General features: G+C 39.4%; 1 protein-coding gene across 1 annotated transcript in view; it reads right to left on the bottom strand.

The window, feature by feature from the left end:
- Positions 1 to 4,772: 4,772 nt before the first annotated feature.
- The window catches only part of pemt (phosphatidylethanolamine N-methyltransferase), an 80,650-nt gene continuing 67,021 nt past the window's right edge, over positions 4,773 to 18,401 (bottom strand). The window contains exons 6-7 of the mRNA XM_084741299.1: positions 10,377 to 10,451; positions 4,773 to 5,456 (exon numbers count right to left, since the gene is read on the bottom strand). Of these exons, the coding sequence (XP_084597425.1) occupies positions 5,402 to 5,456; positions 10,377 to 10,451 (130 nt within the window). The 3' untranslated portion in view covers positions 4,773 to 5,401. The remainder of the gene's footprint in view (positions 5,457 to 10,376; positions 10,452 to 18,401) is intronic.

Raw genomic sequence — 18,401 nt, 5'->3', positions numbered from 1 at the left:
CTAACCCAAAGATATAACAAACTACCCTAAAAAACTGTGTACCATATAGCTTTACTAGATGCAGCAAAGGTTTTTCACCATCTTGGACAGCTTTGGAAGGATGACCCAAATATTATATTCAAGCATTTGTGAAATTATTACTCCATTTCTCTTCTGCATCTATTGTAACTCACTGACACAGTATCTCTACAATTATTGCAACAACGACCGAGGAAAGGATGTCCTCTACTACCACTGAGTCGGGCCGTATCAGTTATTACAGTTATTTTTTTTATTCTTAACTGTCTGCACCCCAAGACCCCGTGTTGTCCTAGTTAAAAAAGAAAAAAGAAAAAAGAAATAACTCGGTGAACAATCGTATTTGGCCTCACACGACCTCAAGTTGTACTTTACCTCGACTGAAAAGCGTTCAGACTCATCTCTTTTATGTTTATCTCTCATATATCATTGTAGGCTGCATTCAAGGGCATACTCATGACATAAGATTCATCAGATATTCTCAGCTGATGCTGTAGACCCAGCTGTTAAATAGCTCTATTCAGCCATTCATCTCTGAAATCACTCAGGTAGTCAAAGAGTGTTTCGGGCTGTCTGTGTTGCTCTTGTTTCTGACGCCAGTAAGTGCTCTCTGCAGGAAAAAAAAGAGACACCATTCACTGGAATCACTGCTCTTCTTGCTCACTCAGGCTTCATTTGACATGATCAGTGCAGAAGAAGCAAAGTCTCACACTCAGACAGAAAATCCAAACAGGATACAAGTAGACTTTCAAAGTGCTGTATTGCAGTATTTGTCTGCAACAAATTGTGTACATTCATTGTCTTTATTACTCTCTTTATACGATTTTCTTATTTTCCATTTTTTCTTATTATGCTATATGTCAAATATACTGACCTGAGCTTTATGACAAAAGTACTTCTATAAGTATGAAAGAAATCTGACACCACAAACCTTCAGACAATGGAGGGAAATTATAAACACACTAAAAGCTGTTAGAAAATAACAAGATTTAGAATTTAGAAATAATTAAAAATTGCCATGTTGTGGCTTAAAATTCATTTTGTCCATAAATTCTCCCTGAGAGATTTAAATGTCTCAGTGACTCTGTGGTTAAATAAAACTTAATTTCTACAGTACACCACCACGAGCCAAGTGCCATTTAGTCCCATTATTTTGGAGAGAAGGCAGGCACTGGCCAAAATTATCTAGATGGAGAAACAGCACTACAGGTCAGAGACAAAATGTGGAGCAAACTGGTTCAAAGGAGGGAGAGTATAGTGGAAGCACTGGGATTTCAGGTGTGACTCTGTGGCAAATGGCTTACATGGCTAACAGGTCAGGTTTAATGAAGTAAAACAAACAAAACAACACAGGAGACGCAGGATGACAGGCACGGGAAACAAACGAGCTGACAAAGAAACAGCGAAAACACAGGGACTAAATAGACAGAAACAAATTACAAACAGGTGGACAGACAGGTGAAACCAATGACAATCAAAAAGAGTGGGAAAAGAACAAAGACAGGAAGTCACGACAAGACACATGAGGGAGGACCAGGACTACCAAAATAAAACATGAAATAACCAACCAAAACCAAAACCATGGCACTTAGGGCCCCTGGAAGGGCCAGGTCCGGCTCTGAGGAGATGCATCATAAAACTCAACTGGTCTGTCCCTTAACAAGGAACATGGTTATTTTCCCCAGTCCATCACAAAAATAAGGCCATTTTAACAGTCAAACCTCCTCAAGTGTAAGTTTAAAGTGAATACAGGATCACTTTTTAAATTGGAGTTTAAAGTTTGTAACATATTTTTAATTTCCCCGTTGGTATTCTGCATTCTGGTGATGGTTGTTCTAACATGGCTTACCTGTGTATTCCACTGCTGCCTGCTATTTGCACTGTATGGTCCTCTGTATTTTTCTCTCATTTTATCCAGCTCCTCTCGCATATGGTACAGTCACATTAGCCCTCTGATCGACAGAACTGACCTTGCCACATTTCCGATGTGGGTAATAAAGAAATATTGACTGTACATGTTGTGTAAGACTGCAGGTCAGGTCTTCTCCACTGACAAACACGGTGTAACACTAAAATGAGGAGAGGGGAAAGAGAGGTAAATTAGAAATATTTGCAGCATTACATAGTTTGTCCACCAGAGAGTAGTGACAAGTTTTTACCTGTAACTAACGCTGAAAGACAAGCTAGCTAACTGTCTTATCTAGTGTGACTTGATGCACACTGAAAAACTACAATGAATGTGAAGCCAAAATTAAAGGTAAAGTAGATCAGCTTTCTTGTGTACACAGATGAGCAGTTGTCTTTACATATTGTAGTCACTACTTAATTACAAACAAATCAAATGTGCTATTTATCACAGGAGCTACATTAACAGTGCCTGCTGCAATCATAAAGATGAGCAGCACTTTGCTAATTTCCCACAACGTCTGCCCATAAGAGGCAGATATGCAAAAAGACTGCCTTAAGTGCATCCATTAGCAGTCCTGATTCCTGCAGACACAAAGACAGAATGGTGCTGTGAACCCTGAGTCACTCTTTATTACATAAAAAATATCCCATTAACACAGAGTACATGGCCAGGCAGTGTGCAGTGCTCAGTTTGGAATGGTTTGCATAGGTACATTATAAAGGTTCACAAGGTTCTCACATAACATCAAAGAAGGTGGATAACACTGAATAACTGTATTACAAGAAATCTGTTGTTACAGTGAATGACAGTGTCTGCTTTGAAGGACACTATGAAGATGTCACACACACCGGCTGATCCAGGATTAGGGCTGTGTATTGAGTAATCAGTAATTTATTCAAGGTCAGATTTTTATCGGCCATGGTGGTTGCTTAAAAGTGAAAAAACACCACTTTACGATGTTATCAGACTACATCTTTTGTTACTGTTTTAATGTGATACCTAGTGTCAGAAATAACATATTGCACGCTTGAGAGCTGTGGTCATCTTCCTACAGTTGAAAATATTAACAGCCATAAGCAGTTACCTCTTGTTGTCAGGACAGCTACCAAGTAGTTGGTGATTTACATGTATGCTATGCTAGCTTTTGGGTACTGAGCACAAAAAACAGTTGGACTCCACTGTAGTTGTTTAGCAATGAAGAATGGATTGTCTGACTTTTGCTGCCCACTGACGATTCATAACTACATATTTCTTTGGTAACAATAATAAGGGTTACCTTGAAACAACGTTGAGACGCATTTTTAAGTTTGGCTAATTCCATCAGCATCGGAGCAGGGAGGCTGCGCTGAGGACAACGTTAGCATTAGCAGGTGCAGCCGTTTTGCTGAAGCAGTCCAGCACGCTGCAATTCTTCAGATTTATAGAGTGTTGTGTTTGTAAGTGTTTCATGAAGTTCCTGGTGTGACCCCCTTTACACGCAACTACGTTTTTTTTTTTTTTTACATGCATTGCATTTAGCTTCACGTCTATTTTAGCTGCACGTTTTTTCATTTTCTGACACCAGCAGCGTAGTCATTATTATGGAATTGTCGAAAGTGAGAGCTACATTAGACTGGATAGGTGTTACATTTATATAAATACTGACAGCAGCACAGTTTGTCCAGTAGCTTATCAATATTTTAATACCGACCAATCATGAAACTACCAATTTAGTACCAGCTCTCGATACTCATCCCTATCCTGGCTGATGTCACTTTACACAATTACATCATCAAATCTAATACAGTATTTTCACTGAATACAGTTATCATGTAGGTTGTTTTTATAAGAACTGACCCTTCCTAAGTTCTGTATCCTTTCTCTCTGTGCTCCAATGACAACTGAGCAAGCTTGGTTCCTCAGTCAACTTTCTCCTTTCCTGTTATCTGTACTTAGATATGCTTTGTACTTGGCTCGTCCATATTGGAAAGAAAATTCCATTTTGAAGATGGTTAAAAGATGTTGCTGAAGGACCTGAAAAGGCTATATCTACATCTTAAATTACCTAAAATTAGCAAAATAGTAGCTAACTAGCCAGCTAATATACATAAATCATTAGCCAGCTAGTTAGCTAGTGTTTTGCTAACATTAACTAGCCAGTGTTTGCCTAACATTAGCCTACTTAAAATGTGGCCCTATATGCTGCTTTTATAGGAAAAGGAGAAAGCTGGCCAAAGGTGCCAAGTCTGCTCAACTGTTATTGAGAGTACAGAGCAATTAAAGGGGTGGAGCTTGGGAAGGGTCAACTTACTAACATGTATAAATGAATGAATGAATTTGGTCCATTTTAAGTCAAGTATAACAGTGATTGCAGGTCGAAGTGTTGTCAAAGCAATGCATCTGGAACGGATCACAAATACTGCAAAGAATAGACAGGAATGTTCTCAAGATCACAGAAGCCATTAACATCACCATGTCATCAGTATAATAGGACTTTTTCACAGTAGACAAACACAGGTGTGATGTTTAACATCAGTGCAGCTAGCTTCACCATTCAGGTATGTCAGTTGCAGGGTGCTGGTACTGTACTGGCATTAGGTACATCTGGGCTTTTACTGCTACGACACAACCAAATGTTTCCTTTAAAACTGGAACTGGAAACCCACATTTTACTTTTTAATGCTGCAAAAAGTGAACTGTAAAAAAAAAGTTAAATCATATGACATTCATGAACTACATACTTTTTGGATTTCTGTTTTTTCTTGTCTTCTGCTGAGATTGAAGCGGTTAAAAAGTTCAGCCAAAAGTGTTGGTGAGTCCAACTGAAAGTTTGCTCTTTAGAAGAAAAGTCTTTAGCTTTTATTTAGCTCTGCATCTTTGACTGTACCCTGTGTTTAAATTATTGTCTGGTTACAGCACCTGACATAAATTTTAAAGCTAGGCTTTGTGTGTAGTATCTCAGTTCCGGTGGATGCGTTTTCTATTTTCTGTTGCACATCGTCTGTGTGAATTAGGCTGTTGGTAGCGTTGCGTGTGTTTTTACTCTACATATAGTAGAAATCTAACCTTGTTGGAAACATTTTTGAAGTACAGTACAAAACTCAACAAAATATGTAACATATGTCTAGCCATTTTAGACATTTTAATGCAGATATGTTACATATTATAGCTTTAACTCACATGAGAGTGGTGTCAATCTTCTCATGTAATTCTGAATAAGAAAGTGAATACGCATGTTTCTCAGAACATCAAAATTACTTTGACTTGGAATCCTTAGCCTAATTAAGTACCATGTTGTCCAAAATGATTAGAAATCTTTAGAAAGCTTTATGTAGGTTCCACATTCATCAGAGGAGTTTGCAGTGTGACTGTAGCCTTTGAAACCACTCTGGAGGTTGATTAATGATTGTGGCTGTTGGCCAGTCTGTCTGTCCTCGTGACCGGATGGGAATCCTCAGCCAAACCAGGAGCAGGAAGCGTCTGGGAGGGAGATGATTATTCATGCTTGCGGCGCTGACTCCGCTCCTGATAGATCAGTTCGGTGAATGGTCTGTAAATACAGCAGAACAAACATATAATGGGACAATAAATCAGAGACTAGAACACCGTACCACTCTGTGCCAGGACCACGCGCGTATGTGTATTGAACCGTGAGGGACCTTGAATGTACAGTAAATGTGTGAATGATAGAAAGATGCCTTGTGCCTGCACATGTTGCTCCACTCTGTTGCACATGGATGCACACACAGTTTTGCACTGCTGACCCCCATATCAAACCAACAGCTGCACCAGAAAACAGCAGCTCTATTCCTCGTGCGTAATTGAGGGAATTTAGAGAATAACAACCCTAATAGGTGAGAGAAAACACTTTTGCCAGCAGCCTGAGAACAAGCCAGGGATTAGAGCTATTGTTGAGTTGTCAGGGGGCACACGATTCTGTGGCACTTGTTAACATCAAACTTCTGGATCACTAAACACATTTGAAAAGTGTGTTTGAGATTGAATGGTGCAGGCTTGACTTTGATATTTTGTGGGAATAAAAGTTCTGTGAAGCTTGTAGTATACTGATCAGAATGTTACAAGCAGATTTTAGGGCCAAAAAGGGGGAAGATATTTTGTGTAAATGATTCCACATGCACCCAAATTACTTTTAAAAGTAGTTGAATTACTCAAATTACTGCAGCTGGTGAGCTAACAGCTAACATGCTAGCCAGGGACATGACAGCAGTACCACAATAGCCTGACATGAAAAACTTGCTGTAAATGAGATTTAGAATTAAGCAGAGCTCTGTTGCACAATTAAAAACTAACCTTGGTTAGTAAATCCAAGTTCAGTGATGTACATGGAAATTAAATACAATTTAATCGTTATGGAGACGCTTGCTTACCCAAATTAAAATATATAAATAATTTAAAAAAATAAGTCTGAGTGCTTTTGAGACCTATTAAGAACAAAAAAGGAGAGAAACTGAAATCTTCTGGCTGCTTTGTATTCCTTAACAAAACATTGTATTTCTTGCTAGCTAAAAAGTTAACATCAATTGTTTGCTAACTAGCTAAAAAAGTACAACAAAAAAATATATGTAATTGTTTGCTATGCAGCAATAAAGTTTGTTAGTCTAGTTAGCCTACTAATGATAGGTCAACAGAGAAGCTCTAACATCTCCTCTGAAAAAAACTTGTTTGCTGAATTATCAACGCTATCATCAAAAAAACGCTACGATGCAGCAAATCTAGAAATAAATAACCAGCAGTAAAATCGAAATGAATATTGAATTAGAAAACCTGGTCAGGGGATTCACAAGTGAAAGCCAGATACTTATGTTTGCTCCAGCCCTGTCACCTCAGTACAGAACTGACAGAAATCTGGATGATATGAGAAAGAAAGGTTCTCATGTTCCACACAGACACAGTCCAGATGTTCAGTTGAATTAAATATAATCAAATGATTTGGCTATGAATAGATGAATCTTCACAAGATCACTAGAGGAAGTCAGACCGGATTAAAAGTCATTATTTGGCGTCAGCTTTCACCGCTGCGTGTCACTGTGAGAGGCGCTGTCTGGACTCACTGAACTCACTATTTCCACTCAGCGTGGTTCCTGCATCTATCCCACCAGTGCCTTTACCCATTCAATTCACTGTGTGAGGTAATATCCACCGGGACCCCTCGCTATCCTCACACAGTTTAACTAAATGAGATCATTCAGAGTCTTTGCCAGAAGCGAAAGATAAATATAACACATGGATCTATTCCCAGTCACAGTGTGTGGCAAAATATGGCACCTGTCTTTCACCCAATTCACAGTTTTGGGCTAAATGACTCAATTGTGGATCTGCGCTGCCGGAAATTGCCGCAGTGACATGTACACCTGCGCTGTCTTTCACAGCATGTGTTAATGTGTGACATTTTCAAAAAAAGCATCCTTCCGACACGACCAAGGCTCACCTCGTGTTCCCTCTTAATGTCTAACGGGACTTTTCATTTCACCCATGATCGAGGCCAAGACTGAAAAGACTGAAAGACTCAACCAGACAGAGGTGGCTGACTTTGTTCCTCCCAACACTGGGTGACTTATGTAGCAGCAGGAATATAGTTGAGAGGATGTGAATAAAACAACTAAAATAACCTTCAAAGGAAATTGACAAAGACGGTTCGTCAGATGTAATTTGATTATTTGTATTTGGATTGCTCAGCACTAATTTTGCTTCTGATTGTGTGTTATGGTGACTGCGTGTGTGTGCACTAAGGTTTTTGTGTGTGATAAATGTAGGTCAGTGACCTTTAGTCAGTCTGCCATTTACCACCATTTGTCTTACTGCTAAGCTGTACAATCCAGGTAAAACATTGGTTTCTTATTGTAGGGTCCACGCTGTAGTAAATTAAATTAGTGAACACTTTGTTCGAAGGGGTGTGCATAACACTGTCATCACAATGTTATAACTGTGTCCTGACATCTGTCTGAATATGAAGGAGTCTTCATGAATGTCTGAAATGTCAGTGTCATTCAGTCAATTATGTAATTTTTAATGCAAAGTTGACATTTTTTGAGATGTCTTTATCATGACAACTTGACATTAACCAAAATAAAAAATATATTTGTTATGACAACTTGACATGAACCAAGAAAAATGTTTATTACAACTTGACATTAACTATGACAGAATGTCTTTATTACAACTTTACACTGCCCACAACAAAATTTCTTTAGAACTTGACATGATCAAGAAACTCTTTAGCTTTATGTTATAACATTACATTACAATGTCATATGTGGTTGGTTTTGACACTGGCTGTTATGAGGCCATGTCAACTTGTCATGACATGAACTAAAGTCAACTTTGCATAAAAAATTATAAATGACCAAAAGACACTTAACGACGACAGTCACAATCATTCATAAAGACTCCTTCACGTGACTCATGACTGGTCTCATGACATTGTTATGACAGTGTAATGAAAGTGTTATGAGCTTCCCTTCAGATAAAGTCCTACCGTAAGTTGTGGCAAAGTATGATGTGTTTAAGTACAACCACATGTTGTTGTGCACAAGTTGTTATGCTGCTGTGTGTCAGGATGTGCCCACATATGTAATGCAAATGACAGCTGCACAGTTAATACATGTACAGACAAACACTTATACACCTGTTCTAATGATGACAGGGTATCACACACACACACGCGCATACAAACACACACAAAAGGCTTAATGAGCAAGTGCACACAGCAGCTGCCTCCATGCAGAGCTCTGCCTCATTTGTGACTAGCTTATGCAGTCACAGCATGTCTGTGTACTTCTGTGTGTACGTGGGTTTGTGTATTCCTGCACAGGTGTCTGCGCAGACAGATATCCAGAAGTAGGTCGCTCATAACTGTTTTTTAGGTCTCATCTCGTAATTTCCGTGGACGAGCAGGAGGAGGAGGACGCGGGGGAGAGAGGGCTGACCAACAAGGCTTTTAATGTGTGAAAATGAGAAGAAAAGATACGTGCACCTCTCAGCTTTTGGCAGAAATAACGAATGCTGCGCTCAATAAATGGAGATGAAAACACAAGAGAGAGGAGGAGGAGGAGGGGTGGGAGTAGAGTGGTATGTCAATTTCCTACCCAGGTGGCCTGTGCATAATCAGGGTTGTAATGAGCCCGTTAGTCTGAAAAACTCAAGTCAACTTGTGGTTGAGTGACGTGTCCCCATTTACCTGTGTCGATGAGATGCATGTCAGCTGTGTAGGCAACAGCAGAAGAATTAGTGGATGAGCTTTCACTTTACCAAGGCTGCAGCTAGTGATCATTTTAGTATTTTACCAAGTGATTAATCAGGTAAGTGAGTAATCAAAGTAAAAAAAAAAAAGTTGGTACAGGAGCAACAAAAGTTTGGGGAAAGTTGTGGAATCTCATAAAACACCTTTTAATAATATTCCACATGTAAACAGGTTAACTGTTAAAAGCCTGTCCCAACATCAAATTCAGAATGAAGATAGCTCTCAGATATTAAAAAGCCAAGACTAAATGGATCCAAGAGGCATTGTAGATATAGAGCACGTGTTGCATGTATGTCTCTCGCATAATCGTTTCTCCTCCTGAGTGTAATTATGTCAGGAAGCAGTCTATTGAAGTGGCGTCTTCAGGGTCAGACCCAGTCATAATGGCAGCTGAATTTACACAGAAATCACGCCGCTGTTCTCTCTCTGTCTCACTTCAGTGCATATGATCAGTCCATCCAAGTGTTTGTGATTTTGGATAGTTGATAGCTAACTAGCTGCTATTGCTAACTGAGTTGTAACTCACTGGAAAAGTTTGCTGTTATTCTTGTTCTGGAGTTTTTGGCAGTTAACAAAACAGCATCAAGTGCAGAGCCACCACCCTCTTATGATTCAGGAGAAAGCTGGGAAAACCAAAATGGATGTAATAAGATTTGTGATCTGGCCAACAGAGATGTACAGTATATGGGGCTTTTCTATTGGCCCTTTTGGCTCAGAGTCAAACTATGCCACACTGATGTGAATTTCCATTACCAGTTATAACGCACCGAGCTGTGTCGAGTCACGCCTGAGATGGACCACCTCTGGAGTGGAGCCAGAGCATGCCCAGCACACCTCCAAATGGGTTGTGGTGACCCTCAATGATGTGTTGCAAGACTTGTGTGCAGGAGAACAGAGAGAGAGATGTTTTTAAAAGTGTCTGTGTGTTCAGCTCTCAGTCCTTCTGAAGCTTCTAACTGAATCTCTGTGGTGTGAAGTTTACTTCTTTCCTGTTGCTGTTTGTTCTTTCAGGTGAATAGGAGTTGTGTTAGGTTACTACAGATGAAAATATGACATTTCCTGATTTCACCACTTAAAAATAAAAGCTTTAAATAACAAAATAATCAGGGACTTTTATTGTGAAGAATTGAGGGGAAATTAAGTGAAATTATTTTTCATCAATCATTTTATTGACAAATTTGAACAAGACCTGAGACAAAGAAGACTCACCCCTCAAATCTTATCGCCACCTTGTAAGCCACAGCTACAATGGCAGTCAGGAAAAGACCGACAGGACTGGCACCGCTGAAGACAGAGAGGGAGAGAAAAAGAGTGAGATGAATGGGTTAGGTTATATACTGTGTGTGGACAGCTGAGCAGAGTGATTGGCCATGTGCCTCAAACAGGACAAAGACAGCAGAACTGGACAATTGATTAAAAATCAAAAATCTTCGTGTCCATCCTAGAGATTTCCACCATGCTTTCAAAATGTACAAATAAAAAAATAAAGAAGTGGATGTTTTTCCAACATCTGGACTGAAGCAAATAATTAGCTGCCTGAATGCCAGGAGAGAACAAAGGGAAGTAAAACTGGATTTTCAGAGTTAATGTAAAACAGTAAAGTCAAGTATTTTTTAAGGAAATTAATCATTTTAAAAAGACCAATTTCAGAAAAAGACCAGCATTTGGAAAATGTTTTACCCTGTAGGTCATCCTCGTGAGGGAAAATAAACACACACAACACACTGACCTACATACACCTGACCGTAAAGTGGCATAGTGACACAGATTTATTTTAGCAAGGAAAATAAAGGGTGCAATCGGTAAAAACTAAAAAACCCAGGAGTACTAAAAGCCCTCTCAGGTGGAGCAGCAGTGTGACTAACAAAAAGCTATTATCTGAAATCACTGCAGACATATACCCAGTGTTCAGTATATACCTGTGACCTGCACTGCTGTGTAAATATCCCGCAGAAATGGTTTGATTTCCTGCCAAACTACCTACTGAAGCTTACCCTTGAGAACCATGCCATTAATGCAAAAAAAAAAAAAAAAAAAAAAAAAAAAAAAAAAAAAAAGGAAGCATAATCACAGTAATCACCCCACTGTGGGGCCAGCTAACGTTGACTTGCTTATGAGGCTTATAAAACCGTCCACAATGACCCACATAAGCAGTAAGTAAGTAATGGAGGTCTAGTTAAATTCAGTGCTTTTCTTGGCCTTTTTAAGGACAGTTAGAAAAAATAAAGGCAAAGAAGACTGTATTGAATTATTTCTACATTACAGATGTTTCGACATAGATCCTCCACACTTTTATGGCATAGTTTGTATCATTTGATGGGGGCTGTATGAGGTACTTACTGATAGTCAGTGTATCAGCTACAGTAGATGTGGGTCAGCACACCCCCACTTTGGAGAAGCAGAGAGGAGTACCAACACAGAAGCTAAGCAATACCTGCTGTGGACGTGTATTTTAGCCATTTTCAGAGGTAAAATGACTGATTTTGCCTATGGAGTTTGGTTGGGTTGGGGAAACCGATATTTGGCTTTTAAAATAGCTGTCTTGCAGCAATGTAAAGCAGTGAAAATATTCCAAATATATGCACTTAAACTTTTAGGTGCACTTAAACTTTTTTAAGAGGCTAAATATCTTTTGTTGCTGACACTGTCCACAGCAGTTCATTGCTTAGCTTCTGTGCTTTTACTCCTCTCTGCTTCTCCGAACCAGAGGTGTGCCAACTGGCATTCAATGTAGCTAATGCAATAAACAACTCCAATCTCCCCAAACTGGTTGGAAGCACAATTAATAGTCCAAACTTGGGGCACAAACTATTCATCATACATATCATCTGCAAGGTTTTGTAGAAAAACACAATAATTAATGGACTGGGAGGTAATTCCAGGCTGACTTTTTTGCAATAACTGCGATCATCTTTAGCTTAACTTAAAATCATGCTAACTTTATGCGTGCAGTAGAAATGCAGTGCCAATATCTTGCTTTTCTAAACCAGGTCAAGGCATGTGAAGCATGGTCTGGCACTACCTGCGGTTTCCCAAAGTGACTATTTTCAATTTATTTAACTGCCTTTGACCTTTTTGAAGATCACAGAAAATGGGACTGCAGCATGGGCACAAACCAAGCCAGCAGCCGCAGGAATATTTTCAGGGATTTTGTATTTGGACAGTCTTTATGCATCCGTTGGTTCAGCGACATCTCACGAACACCTCAAAGGAATTCAGCACATATAAAATACGAGTCTGGACATCGGGACAAATATGACCAGTCTGCAAACACATACAACCATCAAGCACTAATTCTAGTTTTATTTCACCCTTGTAAGACACTTACATAGCTACATGTTCCCCTTTAATAGCACTTCTGTGTGTTACAGCACTATAAGTTGTAGTGCTGGATTCATCACTTTACACTGTATAAAAAACACTTATATGTTTAACCTAAAAAAGTCCTTGTTGACTTTTGACTGAGTTTGAAAAGACAAGTTGAGTTGCACTTTAGAAAACAGATTCAATAAGCTTAAGATATTAAATTGAAGCAACAACTGTTTAGTCACACCGACAAACATAACAAACTTAACTTTTAAGTTTTCATCATATATGTTTTCTTCACACTATAAAAAGGGGAGTCCCAGGAGAATTTTACCTCTCACACAGTGCATGCTGGGAAGCCTGCTAACATGCTAATCATGTTTCTTAGAGACCTAATTTAATGAGTTGATTGAACTCTGTGCAGTACATTCATTCAACTCATCATTTCAAGTCAGAAGACTTCAAGTTAGAATAACTCATGTTTCTAAGTTCTTTAGGGTTATGAAAAAAAATAAATTAATTTGGACAAATAAAACTTGTATATTTACATCAAGTTAAAGAGAAAACAGTTGATTTCACAGAATTTCTGTAGGATTTCTTACAGCGTAGGGATTGTCCCTCCTACACATCCATCTCTCAACTCAACACAACATCTGAGTGTCACATCCCTTTAAGACCATATTGTTGTGTTCATTGATGGCAGAATGATGGGAACACACTTGTCATGTCTTTATGCAGTTCTCTCGTGACTTTAGTTTTCTGTGTCAGTTCTGTAACAGCTGTGATTACATTCGATTCACGGCTTTCATCGACTCTCAATTTGACACACAACCCTAGCTTCATGGATTGTGACACACAAATCTGACACAAATGAGTCAGTGGACCTTGTGCGGTAATATCCATTTACCCCTGACCCATATTAGAAACTGGTAGACCATCTGCTGACTTAATGGTGCCTAACTGGAAAGTATCACAACGCTACCCTGAACTAGAACCAAGGGCTAGGTTTCTTGTTTCTTCTTCAGGTTCTCAGAGACTATGGGAAAACAAGTGGAGAATTTTTACTATAATTCATAACACAAATCTTAGTGTATGTTAGCCCTTTGTTTTCTTCTTCATGCCGTGGATTAGGGAGACTTTTTGACATTTCACTGTTACATGATTTGTTATATGATATGATAAACAAGCTCATATGATCCACAGATAGAACAGCTGTCAGTCTGGTGCGAGTTAATTAGCATCTGAATAAATTATACTGATATTAGAACAGCATTATTATTTTCCATCTGTGCATCAGTTTGGCTCGCACATGTCTATATGTCTATAAAAATTTGGACGAGGACACTGAGCAGACGGGGCTGAAAAAAAAAACAATATTCATTAAGTGTCATTAAGTCAACTGTGTCACTTTTAATGCAAACGTGTCATTCTTTGAGATGTATTTGTTATGACAACTTGGCATTAACCATGACATGTCATGATCTTTATCAAACTTAAAACAACCGTTTCGCTTTATGTTTTAACATTACATCAAACTGTCATAAGTAGTTGGTTTTGACATTAGCTGTTATGAGACCATTATAAGTGTGTCATGAATATTTTCCTTGACTTTAAGTAACGTGGTACATTCTAAACTTGTCATAAAGATGTTATTGAGTTTTATTACACTGTTAAATGTTTTTGTAATGGTGTTATGAATAGTTTCCTGGACTTCAAGTAAAGTGGTACCATTTGCACTTGTCATAAAGATGTCATTAAACATTATAAGGACAGTCTGACAACAGAATACACTACCTAAGTGATTTAACTTACAGAGTTATGATGGACAGATAGCAGTTAGCTAGTTTACTTGTTGCTAAAGCAGGCTAACCGCTGTCTGTTGTTATGTGTAGCTGGTGTTAGCTAGTTATTAGTTGTGAAGCTAGTCGCCTAATTTGCTGACTCACTGCCAACAACACACATAGCAGCACTGGGGGAGGCAGTAATAATGTACCTTTTGAGGAAGAGGCAAAAATAGAGGCAGTGTTGTTTACAGTAGTGGTCTGTGTGGCCATGAAAAACATTGTGACCATGACATGTGAACTTTGTTGTCATGTTGTGTGGTTGTGTCTCACTTGAACTATCAAATGCACCGTGTCTCCAATCACCGGTGGTACTGCTGCATTTTGTCCATATCCATAAACTTTCAGAAAGTGGACAGAAATACTGATGAAATTAACTCAGTGTACAGACTGAAGCCTCTGTCCTGTTCACTCCTAAATTTTCACAGCAGTTTTATTTTCCACATAGTCCATCTTTTGTGTTTTGTGGTTCATCTGAAACATTGTGTTAGCAGTTTAAGTGGGCTTAGTAATTACATACTGACACATCGGTAGCCAGCTGGTGATGAGTACTGTTTGCTGTTTTCACAGAGTGTTGTACTGAAAGGCACGAAGGGATCAGGATGTTTGTGGAACTGCAACATACTGGCAAAGGCATGCAGTATGGAGATAAAACTTGGTGGCCATAGGAGGGCCCTACATTAAATATTTGGTTGCCACAGGGTAACTTTCTGTGGCCACAGGCTGCCGATTTAGACAACAGTATAGTGTAGAACGATAATTTGATGTCAATAGGCTTCCAAAAAAGTCAATGAAAGATAATACGCAACTTTAGACCAGTCCAAATTGAATAATCCAAAAATGACTGCATTGTTTGGAGAAATTAACTCAGGTGCCTCAACCAGAAACAGATTTCACTGACCCATTTTAGCGTCAGGTGTTTACTACCTTTTACTATGAGGCACACGACTCACGCTCTTCTCATTATCATCTTCTCTCATTATCTGAGTGAAGGAGGACCTCCGAAACTGGGTTAGTCACATGTATTCAAAATCAGACTCCTTACACCTCCCACATAAACACTCAAGCAGCAGACTATTACATCTGCATTAAGTGCTGATTGTGCTGTAATTCCCTTTTGCCTGTGTCCTTACAAAAAAGACTCAGATGATACTTGAACTGCCCTCTGAAAAAAGCAGTGCAGTCACTAAAGAGCCAGCACCACACACACACAAACTAAGTGGGAACAGAGGGACTGAGTTTGAACCCGTTGTTGTGTGTCAGTCCGTGGGAGAATAAGAGCTAGCAAACTGTGACCTAGTTTTGAGAAAATAAGAGAAATAGATCTAAACTAGGACCCTGAGATCAAAGAAAGACTTCCTCATACACAACATGTACACCAGACAGGTTCATCTTCCACCTTTTCTCATTTCAACACATCATCCAATCCTGCTTAGAATCCTTTAGAGACCCCCACTGCTGCACAGTCTGCCCTTTGGTGTATTGAATGAAAACTGACTGAAAAACTGTATGAAAACAGAGAATATTATTATGTAGAAAACGTAGATCCACACAAGGAATAGTACTGAGGGAAATACCAGTATGATGGAAACCTGTACTTTGTACTTTTTTGAGTATTATATTTAGCTATATACTGATATACCTTTTTTCTTTTTTCATTCTGAGTACTTTTTCATATTTAAATGGTAAATGTCTGCATTTGTCCAAAGCACTTTAATATTTCACTCTCATTCACCAATCATACACGCTCGTACACCAATTACAGTGAGCTCCCGTGCAAGATGCTGGCCTGACCATCGGGAGCAAATCGAGGTTCAGTGTCTTGCAAGGACGCTTCAGCTCAAGGATCCACAAAGATTACACAGTCACTCGGACTGAAGGGCAAACAATAGCACACACTGCAGGGGTTCCCAAGCATTTTCAGCTATAACCTATTTTGGGTCTCTACCGTAAGTTACATGGATACTTCCATGCAGTTTCTGGTGGATGGAAGTCCAATAATGACTCTTTGTTTTGATCTCCACCAACCCAGCAGCTAAATGCTCCACTATGTTAACCAGGTAGCCGCTAACTTTGTCTGTCTGCAATTCAGTGCTGGGAAGGTAGCGTACAGTGGGTTTATCAAACCTGCAAACAAGGTTGGCAAGAGTCTTGAGAGTGAAACAAAACAGTTATGTCAACGGGTGTAAAACCAAAACAATGAGTTAAAAGGTGCTAAAATGCTTGTTCTCTGTGGGTTTGTCACCATGAGTTATCCCTTCATATACACATAATCATGAGATCCATTGAAAATGTAAATATTAATTATAGCAGCTTCAGAGGTATGAAGTACGTTCACTTCTGGGCAAGGAAATTTGCTGTATAACTGCCTTCAAATTGCCAAAGATGCATATTAGTCTTTATCTTGCAAATTGTAGCCATGGTAGTCTTTAAGGCATCACCTTCTCCATGATAATGAATGTATTGGCTTAAAATAGCACAATGCTAAGAGCTTATATATATATATTAAAAACTCACAGAAAAAAGTCCTTCTCTTTGCTGTAGTTCCCCAAGAGCTTTGTGGAGGTATGAAATGGAAAAATATAGTTAAAGGACAAGTGGCTAGACAATCAAGCACAACTACAAGTATGAAACAAACATGGAGAAATACATTATTAAACTAAATCAAAACGGAGAAAGAATGTCCATGACCCTGGCAAACATAATAATCAAGAGGAAGAACCACCTCATCTGAAGGAGACCATGAGACCAGTGCTTGAACTTGGAAAAAATAAGTACTTGTGTTGGTGTGTGTATCAGTCACTATAAGCAAATAATTGTTCACATAGATAAGGACATATCCTGTGCCATTTGAAATAAATATAAACTGCCGACTGAAACTGTTCAAAAGATTTTGTGTCATTATCAACTGGAAGTGCTAGTCACCATCCACAGTATGATACCAGTGATTTCTGTTAAAGTGACATTACCAGTTGGAAACAGTGTTAACCTTTGTAATTAAAAGGCCCACCCAAAATTAAAATCCTGGCACCGTGACTCGTCTGCAGCTTTTTACTGCGTGCTTCGGTGGGAGGGCTGGAACAGGTGTGTTTGGGTCTAGTTGTTGTGACGTTAACGGGGCAGCAGATCTGGCAAGCGCTGTGGTTGGGGCTGGGAGAGATGCTCTCATTTTGGTTAGCACCGGCCGCAGAGCTACCCGTGCTTCCCGCCTCACTATGCATGGTTCATTTAAAAAACGCCGATATTTTTGCTTGGCGGGACAAACAGTCGGGGAACCTCCGGTTACAATTTTTGTTTATTTGTTGCTCTTTTTACCGTACTGGTCGGAAACTCTCTCTCCTCCGCTCTCTGAGTGTGGGTGGGTGTGTCTGTACTGGTGCATGGGTGTATGCTGTGAGGGAGGAGCGAGTCATTTATAGAAATGGACGAAAGTGAGCAGTGCCACCGGTAATTGTGGGAGCGGTGGAGCGGTGCGACAACTACAGGACACAACGAAGTAATGGCTACACAGACCACCATTGGCTATAACACTTTTTTCACATGTCATGGTCACATTTTTTGCCGCTTTCTTAAGAGGAACATTATTACAACTTCCTCCAGTATCACCATGTTTGTTGTCAGAAACCTTTGACTGTTCTTCTTTTCACTCTGAGCTGTGCCTCTAGTGGATGAATTGCTTCACAACCAGGCCAAGGCAGAGGATGCTGGCAATAACGGTTACATCGCTTGAACTGGACGTTACGTACGTAAGATCATAAGAGAGCATAAATAAACCTTTAGAGCGCTGCTTGAGAGGGATGTGATGTAAATTAATGACCTTTCACTGCCGGCTGTGAGGCCACAGTGGTTAATAAGTGTTGGTAAATAACATTGTGAGCACACTGTTAACTCAGCGGGTGCTCACAAGATCTCTTGACAAGCATGATGGTCTCATCACCGTGTTCGGATTGTTTACCTTGACAATAAATACGAAGCTCATGGAGTTAACCCTCTCAACTACAGAAACAGAAATAATCCGTCAGGGACTACATTGGTACTTATATGCATACATACATACATTGTATACTTGTTGTGATGACGAGTATCC

Source organism: Lutjanus erythropterus, chromosome 17 (assembly GCF_056507025.1).
Source record: "Lutjanus erythropterus isolate fLutEry1 chromosome 17, fLutEry1.hap2, whole genome shotgun sequence".
NCBI lineage: Eukaryota > Metazoa > Chordata > Actinopteri > Lutjaniformes > Lutjanidae > Lutjanus > Lutjanus erythropterus.
Note: the sequence above shows the minus strand (reverse complement) of the source record. Positions and strands in the feature narration are given on the sequence as shown.